Genomic DNA, 12,470 nt, shown 5'->3' with positions numbered 1-12,470 from the left:
AACTCAGAATGTAAAGTTATAATGAAATCTTCATTTTTTGTTAGTTTGTCATGATTTCTTCATGAAAACACATTTTCCTATAATGGTAGGTCGAACTCTTATAGAGGAAGTGCAGGTTTCATGAAATGAACTCAGAATGTAAAGTTATAATGAAATCTTCATTTTGTGTTAGTTTGTCATGATTTCTTCACGAAAACACGTTTTCCTATAATGGTAGGTCGAACTCTTATAGGGGAAGCGCAGGTTTCATGAAATGAACTCAGAATGTAAAGTTATAATGAAATCTTCATTTTGTGTTAGTTTGTCATGATATCTTCACGGAAACACCTTTTCCTATAATGGTAGGTCGAACTCTTATAGGGGAAGCGCAGGTTTCATGAAATGAACTCAGAATGTCAAGTAATAATGAAATCTTCATTTTGTGTTAGTTTGTCATGATTTCTTCACGAAAACACGTTTTCCTATAATGTTACGTCGAACTCTTATAGGGGAAGCGCAGGTTTCATGAAATGAACTCAGAATTTCAAGTTATAATGAAATCTTCATTTTGTGTTAGTTTGTCATGATTTCTTCACGAAAAACACATTTTCCTATAATGGTAGGTCGAACTCTTATAGGGGAAGCGCAGGTTTCATGAAATGAACTCAGAATGTAAAGTTATAATGAAATCTTCATTTTGTGTTAGTTTGTCATGATTTCTTCACGAAAACACGTTTTCCAATAATAGTAGGTCAAACTCTTATAGGGGAAGCGCAGATTTCATGAAATGAACTCAGAATGTAAAGTTATAATGAAATCTTCATTTTTTGTTAGTTTGTCATGATTTCTTCACGTAAACACATTTTCCAATAATGGTAGGTCGAACTCTTATAGGGGAAGCGCAGGTTTCATGAAAAGAACTCAGAAATTCAAGTTATAATGAAATCTTCATTTTGTGTTAGTTTGTCATGATTTCTTCACGTAAACACGTTTTCCAATAATGGTAGGTCGAACTCTTATAGGGGAAGCGCAGGTTTCATGAAATGAACTCAGAATGTCAAGTTATAATGAAATCTTCATTTTGTGTTAGTTTGTCATGATTTCTTCATGAAAACACATTTTCCTATAATGGTAGGTCGAACTCTTATAGAGGAAGCGCAGGTTTCATGAAATGAACTCAGAATGTAAAGTTATAATGAAATCTTCATTTTGTGTTAGTTTGTCATGATTTCTTCACGAAAACACGTTTTCCTATAATGGTAGGTCGAACTCTTATAGGGGAAGCGCAGGTTTCATGAAATAAACTCAGAATGTAAAGTTATAATGAAATCTTCATTTTGTGTTAGTTTGTCATGATATCTTCACGGAAACACCTTTTCCTATAATGGTAGGTCGAACTCTTATAGGGGAAGCGCAGGTTTCATGAAATGAACTCAGAATGTCAAGTAATAATGAAATCTTCATTTTGTGTTAGTTTGTCATGATTTCTTCACGAAAACACGTTTTCCTATAATGTTACGTCGAACTCTTATAGGGGAAGCGCAGGTTTCATGAAATGAACTCAGAATTTCAAGTTATAATGAAATCTTCATTTTGTGTTAGTTTGTCATGATTTCTTCACGAAAAACACATTTTCCTATAATGGTAGGTCGAACTCTTATAGGGGAAGCGCAGGTTTCATGAAATGAATTCAGAATGTCAAGTTATAATGAAATCTTCATTTTGTGTTATTTTGTCATGTGTAGGATCACACATGCACATATCACAGGGCCTAAACTCCAGGTGGCCTGAGACAAGGCCGAGCCTGGTACGAGAGGCACCAAAGGGGGGTTACACACATAAACACACACACACACAGATAACAAGGGAGGCCAGCACTCCAACTTTTATTGCCCAAAGATTTAGGGACCTACAGACAAGAAGAGTGGACCTATTGGACAGAGGTCCCTTGACTTGGCACACAACTCCCTCCATATACACTCTACCTTACATATCACTCACCCAACAGACGAACACCCTAAAGGAAATTTCATTTAACCCCTTGGGACCGGCGATCCCGCTGGCGGGATCTGACAGAAATTTCGCAAAACCGTTTAAATAACTCCGCGAGTTTTTGTCATATACACATTTTAAAAATACTCTCAGAAACCTTGGACGGTCTACTTTTCAAATATATATAGGTAGAAACTAAATATATTTTTACAGCTTCATGATACGAATTGAAAGAACAAGAGTGACTGACTTAAGCGTCTGCGTCTCGAAGCGGCTCTGATCGCCCACCCACTTGCAAAACGCGCTATTCGCATGATAATAACATGATAATCCGACAGTTAGTATTGGGTAAAGAAATATGTGAATACGCCCATTGTGACCGAAATAAACAAGAGCACATGTCTGGGTAGTGTTTACACTGATCGGCTACAATATAGCACACGGATACGTCTCTGCCGCTGAAGCTTTGCGCCAGTGTTGCCACTTTCAGCAGCGAAGCTCATACCTGTGTTCATAGCTCAGTGGGCTAAGCCTGTGTGCCTGCAATCACGTGGTCGCCGATTCAAACGCAGCGTATTTAGAACGTGAATAGCGATCTTCCGCTGAGAGCGGTCCTACACGCTCCCGATGCAAGTAAAACAAAGAAAGATGACACGATTTGCTTTTTTGCCTATTTAACCTAATTTTAAAAACTTTAATACTTCTGACAATGGAAGTTTTGAAAAGAAGACAGATAACGGATTTAGTCAGTGTTTTTTTCATGATTCTACATAATGATTTCAGCGAGATATAAACTGAAATACACGAGAAAGATACGCGGTCGATGATGCCCTCGTCCCCAGAGCGTCAATAATAGTCACTGCATCATATTTATCGCTTTCTATATTTATATAGTCATAGTTTTTCATTTTTCATTCCATCTATCAATAAACTGTGAAAAGGATTTTATTGTTGCTACTTTTCTTGCGTTTCAAACTGCCTTTCCAAAGTGATGGGTGTGGGGTGCAGTGACATTCCAGACTGATGGGCCATTGACAGTATGCAAACTACTACAGGTGTGAGGACACCTATCTCATCAATATTCATTGTGAAGACCACTGACTTTGAGAAAAAGAGTGTCACTCCAAAGTTCTAACACTTTAGTAATCAAACCATATAAAATTTCAGAATGTCACTTTCACCTATGTGTAGCCAACCCCTGTGTCTATAAGCTTCAGAGCTCAAAAGTCTTACCTAGAAATGTCTATAATGTGATTTTTTACAATTTCTCAGCATGTCTGAAAATAGGTTTTTGAAAAGTATATGTTTAAAGTTGATTTTAACAAAAAATAGAATAATAACATTCTAAGAGGTCTCAGATTATCGGTGCTGAGTTTGTGCTGAATAAAAGCAAATGTATCACTTTGGGATAAATGTTTTTTAGATAGGTGAAATATTTTAAAATGTCAAGGCATGTCAGACTACCTCGAAAGTGGAAAAAAGGCCTCAGGCCCCAGGGGGTTAAGTTTGGCTTTTGCATACCCTGTATATTGATTTACTCATGACTACTAGTCTCAATATACTGTACAGATAGGTTATGTTTGTATGTGTCCTTAGACAATCTTAGTGTTTTGTGTGCCACCCTTATAACCATGTTCACGGAGTATCACCTATTTGCACCCTTTGCACTTGAACACATATAAATTTAAATAAATAGATAGGCATAGCTACCATTGTATATATGTTCTCATGGTATACCAGAAGAATCTGGAAAATTAGTGTAACCAATGTGTCCTAACTTTTAGAGAGTCTTCTTTGTTAACAACCCCCCTTCTCTTCCAACATTCCTTTGCGGTCCTTATCTGATCTTGGTGGACCGTTGCCAAGTTTCTTTGTTCTAACATACTATGTTAAAAGAACTGAATTAAGGTGTATCTTATCCATTCTGGAGAAGATGAATTGGCATAAGCCACACCAAACAAAATATGTTGTTTCCAGATGTGCAACTTATATTGATATTACCACAGACTAACGGCCACGCCTATCTATGGATAAGATGTGCTGTTTAAAATATTAATATTTGATGTAATATCTGCACAAAGTATAACATCTGTTGAGGTGCAACCCAAAACACCTGTATCCCATACTGATGTGAATCAGTCACATAGACAAAATAATTAATTGTTTAATCAATTAATGCAGATGGTATGAGGTATGTACCTGTGAAGCTGGTATGGCATGTTTGGTGTCAAACTGATTGTTAATCACCCCTGATTCCATAAAAGTGGATGTATCAAAGTGATTACCATAAAAGTGGATGTATCAAAAGTTATAACAGCTTAATGAAAATCATCAGTAAAGGGAGAATCAGTCGGGCCATAAATCCCAAAAGGACTGATACAGACCCCCTTCCGAAAGTCCGCCAAATGGATGGCCAGCCATTGGGCCAGGAGTCGAATTCTTGGTCATCCCTATTCATGAACTTTAGACCATAAAAACCTGGACCTCAGAACAAACCAGCGCAGAGAACAAACATCAGCCCGAAGGAGAACATCAGCCCGGGAGAAGAGAAGCCCACAAGAAGCCCTCCGGTGAAGGCCCAGCTGAACAGAGAACAGCACCCAAGACAAAGCTTCAACAGGAGAGAGAATCCAAAGGGGCTCCACTCCACTGCTACAAACGCCGCGCCTTCCTGAGTGCCATCAGCTCAACAGCTCTGCAATCAACTGCCAAGCCCCCCCCCCCACCCCCCCACTCTTCAACCAAGTAAACCAACTTCCTTTCATTCTAACAACTTAAGCTGTTCTGTTAACCTGCTATAAGACTTTAGGGTCGTGTTCCACAAACTGTCCTTGCTTTGCAGAACAGCATTTCCCATTTAAGGTTACTCATTTAAATCCGGTCATTGCATTTTCATAATTACATCGTTTGTTTTATTCCGTTATTTCCTGTTTGTTGTTTGTGTTAAGTGTAATGTCTGTCTTATGTTAGTTGTAGTGTTAGCTAGGAATAAATGCATGTCTTTTACACAACTTTAGCCTCCGTCATTGAGTGTCTCACAATAAAGTCCCTGCCTCTGTGCGATCTTGCTACACGCTCTGAACCCCAAACTCGCCTGAAACATCGTAAGACTCTCTCTCATCGGCCTTGAGGGGAGCTTCGCTACCAATCGTTTACATTACCTGGTGATGCAGCTTGCTGGACGAGCCTTCTAACCCAGGTTACTAAGCGATACTGGTAATTAGTGAATCCCATCTAAGTCTCACATTAACAGACTCACAGGGATACCGCAATTGAGTTTGGAGGAGCCGACCATTCGGCATAACAATTGGTTAATAATCAGCATTAAATAATAATTAATTAAACTTTAATTAATTTCAAACATATTGGTGGAGATATTAAAAATTACCTGAGCTAATAATTCCTACAGATGTATGTGCATGGAATAATAATAATAAAAAAAGTCTTCTCAATGCTTTTTTTCCTGCTCCAATATTGCTGCATCCTTCTCATAACAAGCCATCTCAGGTACAAAAACTATATTTCCAGCAACTGGAATGTTAATCTAGCCACCCCCCAACCAATTTCCCAGTACATTAAACCTCCCAAACAGGCTGGATGAAAATTAACATCACACCCAAAATAGAGCAACTGCTCAAGTACCTAATAGAGCAGGGCTATTCATGGCACTCACATAACTTAAGTCAGCAATATTCCAATTGCTGACATATATCCCTAGGCTAAAAGCTATCACTCAGGGCCAACAAATAGCTACTGCTACATGGGAGAGACTTATATCTGTGGCATTCCATTTTCAGTTTCGGTGGGTTTCTAAATTTGGGCTTCCAAAAATCAAGCCTAATAAAAAAATTTAAATATCAAATGAGCAAATTGATTTGATTTGTCCTTCTATCCCACCTTGTGATCTAAAAGCAATGAGGCTGCCACACATAATATCTGCTCTATGGAAATACACTCCCATAGCCACTAGGGGAGCTCTCACCTTCTTTCACAATTGTGTTGTGCAGTCTAACAAATGGCCCTTAAGCCATGAACAGTAGTGAATGTAGTGAATTACTTTGTTCTCACATTACTTTTTGTAGTTTTGTGAACAACACCATTTATTAAACAAACAAATATGCATTGGCAGAATGAAGAATTACAAATGAAAATAAACTATTATTTAAGAAATATTCCTTGGAACAACAAATTTTCATGGATTTTCATGCTGCCCGATTACTAACAATGTCGGCTGCAGGCACAGAGCAGTTGTAAAGATTGTACAAAAGAAGAAAGCGAGTTTGGTGGCAGACACGCCTTGGTCTGGTCATCCACATGCATCAACATCATGCTAGGATCATGCACTTTGATGCATTCCATTGAGCAATCGCAAGTTGACCTCACCTCAGCTACTGTGTGAGTGGTCAGACAGCTGTCATGTCAGTGTCACCTCATCAACAGTTTTGTCGGCAGTGCCTGTACTTTGGTCTGCGGGGTTGCAAGGCACGCAACAAGCCACTGATGACTGACGTCCAAAGGTGTAACCGGATTGACTGGACACGGAAGAACTCACGCTGGACATGTGAAATGTGGGAAAAGGTGCTTTTCGCCGATGAAAGCACTTTCTGCCTGTTTGGTAGCCAGGCAGACACCTATGTGAGGAGGTTTCCTGGAGAGGAGTTCAAACCTGAGTGCCTCAACCTCACTGTGAAGCATCCTTTGAAGGTCATGGTCTGGGGCTGCATGGCTGCCAGTGGCGTCGGACGTCTGCACATCGTTGACGGAATGGTCAGTGGGACCAAGTACATCACAGTACTGCAAAAGTGTATGGTGCCATCGGTGCAGCAGCTGTTTACAAGCTGGTTCCTGTTCCAAGATGACAATGCACCATGCCATTGCTCCAAACAGGTGATCAACTGGAAGCGTCAGAACAACATCGATCAATTGAGTGGCTTGCCCAATCTCCTGATCTGAATCTCATTGAGAACTTGTGGCACAAGGTGGCTTTGGAGACATCCAAGAGACATCCAAAATCAAAACATGAGTTGATTGAGTCACTCATTGCAGCCTGGAACCATGTTATCACGCATGATCACCTCATCAAACTGGTTCACTCAATGCCAACATGGTGCAGGCAGGTGATCAAGAACAAAGTGTGGCCCACCAGATACTGAGCCATCACTGAGACACAAAATGTCCTTTTTCAATTAGCCATATTTTCCCATCTATCAAATGACTACGGTAATTTCCTCACCCAGTCACCATCTTTATTTTGAAGCTGTCCACACCATTGGCAGGCCTCCTCAAGAGATACTGTAAGGAAATAAGCATGAACTTACTGGTGAGCAGGCATTCATTATACTTATCACCCAGTTTGCCAAGCATGTTCACACACCCTTCTGACTGACTTTGCCTCAATGACTCGCCCTTTATTGTGCTGTTGTGTTTTTTTTCCCACTGTAACACAATTCAGTCTTCAAATGACTTTTACACACACTGTTTTTTGCATTATCTCAAATTAGTTGTACGCTTGGCATAGTAATCTGACTTTTCCGGCTCAGATTCTGTGAAAACATAGCTAAAAGGCCCTTCTGTCTATAGGGGCTGACAGACATTTGCTATAATCAATACAATATAATATAATATAAAAGTCTTTAAAACCTGTCAAGTCTAAAACCGTAAGAGTAGGTGTACTTGTTTACAAAACAAAAAACAAAAGTTCTCTTACATAACTTTTGTAGTGTTTGAATTTTATACCCCCTTTTTTGACCACAACTGTAAAATTGATTAACCCCGCCCATAACAGCTTTTTACCCCTAACTGTGCAGTATCTATATAAACTGGACATATCTGGTTTGACTACCCCAAAGAGCGTTGGTAAGTTAACATTTACCTTGCCTTATGTTTCTGTTACAGTTTTTCTAAATTGCTAAAACACTAAACTTCATTCTTGGAACAAATCAATTGCCAAAACTCATTTATTGAATCAATCACTCTTTTGGCGAAACTTTAAACACAATTTGCAGATCTGAGCAAAACTCTAAAAACATTCCCATTCATCAAAACACATTTTGCACCGTGGTGAACTTTGATGCAAAATAGAAAACACAGGCTGCAGAAGTTCAGCACAGCCACCATACAGTAGTCATCATTTAAACACAATGACTCAAAACTGTTCAAATATGTTTCTAAACATGAGAAGAAGCCAAAGAGTGACTAGAACATACAATATGTGCTAGATGAGAGTGCAAGTCCCACTGGTGAGTTGAAGTTTGACGTCAACGTACAGATGGGTCACACAGAGGATTCTTCCCGCATCACCCAGCAAGGTGTCCCTATTGCTCACTACAGACAGTTACTGTATTTATGACCAGAGACCCACACAACAATTACGTTTCAAACTACATTTTCAGACAACTTCACATTATATGTGATCATAGAGCTAAATTATTCCCTATTAGTTATGAAAGATTATTACATTTTTTACTTACACGGTGACTATACTTTTCCACCATCGCTGACATATTTATAGGGCTGCAACTAAGGATTATTTTGATAATCGATTAATCTGTCGATTACTTTTTCGATTAATCGATTAATCGGATGGGGGGGGCAAAAAAACAATTTGATTTCCAGCAATTTTTACAGTTTTTTTCAATTGCTTAAGCACAATTTTGAAAACGGGGCCCGGTTTTTCATAACATTTCACACAATTATTAAAACACTTCACACAATTAGCACAACACCTCAGATTATTAGCAAAATGGAACACTTCAGTCAAAACTCTACAATTTCTTACAAAAACCCTATTTTCTTGTCAAAACATCCCACAAATCCATCATATGGTCTGATTCTGTTTCATTCAGTTAAACACTCCTGTGCTTATCTTACAGTTTTTTCCAATTGCTAAAGCACAATTTTGACAACAAGGCTCATTTTTGCAAATCATTTAGCACAATTCACAAAACACCTCACCCAAAGAGCAAAACACCTCACATATCCTGCAAAATGAAGCTCTCCAGTCAAAACTATATAAACACTTATGAAAACCAAACTTTTGCCCCAAATAGTAAACATTTCTTTCCCATGCCTAAATTTTTCCTCCAACCAACCAAACACCACTATGTAAAATCCAAAACACTTTTATCTCTTTAGGGACTGTCAGAACTGCAAATGCTGAGAATTGGACACAGAGACATATGTGCAGAAATAAATTCGGTTCCAACAAATCATTTATTTAGCTACAATTTGCAACAGAAAAACCAACAAAATCCATATTACTGTACAATTCAACAAATTCTAAACCTTTGAAAACAGAATGAGAAACGTGCAAGTGAAAAAACAAATGAAAAACGAAACAAGATTTATGCAGCGTCATGTCTTCTCAGTGGATCTGGCCACAGCACCTCATCCACTTCACATGCGACATCTTCCCTTGCTAGACAGCGAGGAAAGAAGCGTCGGGAGTGTCTTATCCATCCCTGGATGGCTCCTACGTCAACTTCCTCACATGCCTCCTCCATTGCTTGTAGAAGCCCCTCACGCACATGGGGTTGATGATCATAGACCTTCCAACGCCATGCTGAAAAGAACTCTTCTATTGGGTTCAGAAATGGAGAATAAGGGGGAAGGTAAAGCACTATAAAATGTGGGTTGTTGGCAAACCAATTTTGCACCATGGCTGCACGATGAAAAGCCACATTGTCCCACACTACAACATATCTGTGCTGTTGCCCTTCATCATCTGTGTGGTTTGCCTGTTCTACGATGTCTCTCAATCTGTCCAGAAATGTCAGGATCAACCCTGTGTTGTATGGACCAAGAATGGCATGGTGGTGTAGAACTCCATGTCCTGTGATGGCAGCACACATTGTGATGTTTCCCCCACGTACGCCAGGAACATTCACAATAGCTCTGTGACCTATTATGTTTCTTCCCCTTCTTCTGGTTCTGGTAAGGTTGAAGCCAGCCTCATCAATAAAAATGAACTCATGTGGGATCACATTTGAATCCATTTCCAGCACTGTCTGAAAACAAAAAAAAAGATTACATAAGCAATGGTTTAGGTTTATGTTTAGTACTGGAGAAATGCAGCATTATATGTAGTGTCCTGTAGTCTAATAGTTACCTGCACGTAATTGTGCCTCAGTTCTTTGACTCTTTCGGAGTTCCTCTCAAAAGGCACCCGGTATATCTGTTTCATTCGTACCTGGTGTCGCTGGAGAACACGAGCGAGGGTAGACAAGGCAACTTGCCTAATGTTGCCAAAAACAGTGTCGTCTCTCACAATGTGGCTTTGAATTTCCCTAAGTCTTATGGCATTATTTGCCAAAACCATGTTTATGATCTCTAGCTCCTGTGCCTCTGTGAACATCCGACCTCTTCCACCACGTCCTACTTGTCTCTCAGTCCTTAGAGAAGACAACAATGTATATATTGGTATGCAGCCTCTCTTGCTTATAATGAAGATTATGCAGTAGTATTGTACAAGTAAAGAACACATACACATATACTGTAAATATAGAATGCAGTATTAGCCTACTCTATATACAATATACATACTGTAGATACTTTGAATTGCTGTATATATACAGAGTAGGTGTTACAGAACATACCTGTTCTCAAGTCGAAATGTACGGATGACAGAAGCAACAGTAAATCGACTCAGGTTGGGTTGGACTCTCTGTCCAGCCTCTCTCATTGTCAATCCATGATTTATAACATGGTCGACTAATGTTGCCCGAATTTCATTGGAGAGTGCTTGTCTTCTTTGTCTTTGTCCTCTTTCACCTCTCTGTGCACCCCTACCCCTACCCCTACCTCTACCTCCACCTCCACCTCCACCTCTTACGTGTCCTCCACCTCTTACGTGTCCTCTACCTCTAACGTCTCTTCCTCTCCCTCCGGCTTCCATTGTTCTTTAATGTTGGTAAATCTGTGGAGTTTTATAGTTCTCACATTCTGATTGCTGAGTTAACTAATAAGCAGTCAGGTGTTTGACCAGGTGACATTTGTTTTAGCCTAATGGGCACATGGGTGTGGCTTTCTGATTGGGTGTGTTTGGAAATGGCTAAAAGTGTCTTGGTGTGAGATTCCTGTGTTTTCTGTAGGAAAGTGTGTGTACTCTAATGCAAAAGAAGTCAAGTTAATTGCTTATTGTGTTCAAAGGTGTGATTTGTGTTTTGAATATAGCAAATGTGAGGAGAGATTTTGCTCTCTGAGTGTCAGTTTCTGCAGTTGAGCTTTACATTAGATTTTAGTGTGTTAGCAATTGGAAAAAACTGTAAAATACTTGTAACATTTACACAGAGAAAGTGTAACAATATATTTGTAAACATTACATGACACTGGTTGTGAAGACCAATGAAATTATTTATTTATCTTCATGCCACAGTTTTTGTAAATACATAAGCCCAGAAAAGAAAGATCACATTAAACATGATCTGCATCTCTTCGCCTAGCTGGGTCTGGCCATAGGGCCTCGTCAACATCACAGGCTATGTTATCATTAGCAAGGCAACGTGGGAAGAATCTTCTGGAGTGACGTATCCATCCCTGTATTGATGTTACATCAATTTCGTCACAGGCTTCCTCCATAGCTTGGATGAGCGGCATCTGGACATACGGCCGGAGATCATACACCTTCCACCGCCATGCTGAGAAGAACTCCTCAATGGGGTTTAGGAAGGGGGAGTATGGTGGAGGTGCAGAACTGTAAATTCCAGTTTTTGCTGAAACCAGTTTTGGACCTCAGCAGAACGATGAAAAGATACATTGTCCCAGACGACAATGTATCTCATCTGGTTCCTTTGGTTTGCAGCTGTGATAATGTGGTGTAATCTGTTCAGAAATATAAGAATGAGGTCAGTGTTGTAAGGACCTAAGTTGGCATGACGATGGAGGACCCCATTCTGTGATATGGCTGCACAAAGGGTAATATTACCCCCACGTTGCCCTGGTACATTGACAATAGCCCTGTGCCCAATGATATTTCTTCCTCTTCTTCTCACTGTACTTAGGTTAAATCCAGCCTCATCAATGTATATAAATTCATGCTGGACTTCATCCGCATCCATTTGCAAAACTCTCTGAAATAAAAAATCACATTGTGTAGATCAGTAGACTGTAAATCTGCTATGCAGGTAAATTGCATGTCCAGTTCCAAAACGTTATGTGTGCACTGCACCATACTACAGTCAATAAACACAACTTACCTCCGCATATTCACGCCGCAGGACTTTCACCCTATCTGCATTTCTCTCAAATGGAACTCTATACAGTTGTTTCATCTGGACTTGATGTTTTTTAAGGATACGGGCTATTGTTGACAGAGAGACTCGTTGGACATTATTGAAAACTGTGTGATCATTGACAATATGGGTTTGAATCTCTCTAAGTTTGATTGCATTATTGGCCAAAACAAGGTTTATGATCTCTCTCTCCTGCTCCTGTGTAAAAATGCAACCCCTCCCTCCTTGGTGTTCTCGACGTTCAATCCTGTGGGCCGAAACAAAATTGTT

At 39.6% G+C, this 12,470-nt stretch overlaps 1 protein-coding gene across 1 annotated transcript; it reads right to left on the bottom strand.

The window, feature by feature from the left end:
* Positions 1–9,169: 9,169 nt before the first annotated feature.
* On the bottom strand, positions 9,170–10,759 carry LOC140578133 (uncharacterized). The gene is made up of 3 exons (XM_072698060.1): positions 10,566–10,759; positions 10,079–10,361; positions 9,170–9,977 (listed from the first exon to the last, which is right to left on the bottom strand). The coding sequence occupies exons 1-3, from the start codon at positions 10,649–10,651 to the stop codon at positions 9,315–9,317; spliced, it is 1,032 nt and encodes a 343-aa protein (XP_072554161.1). The 5' UTR covers positions 10,652–10,759; the 3' UTR covers positions 9,170–9,314.
* Positions 10,760–12,470: the final 1,711 nt, after the last annotated feature.

This window comes from Paramormyrops kingsleyae, chromosome 13, assembly GCF_048594095.1.
Source record: "Paramormyrops kingsleyae isolate MSU_618 chromosome 13, PKINGS_0.4, whole genome shotgun sequence".
In the NCBI taxonomy this organism is placed as follows: domain Eukaryota; kingdom Metazoa; phylum Chordata; class Actinopteri; order Osteoglossiformes; family Mormyridae; genus Paramormyrops; species Paramormyrops kingsleyae.
Note: the sequence above shows the minus strand (reverse complement) of the source record. Positions and strands in the feature narration are given on the sequence as shown.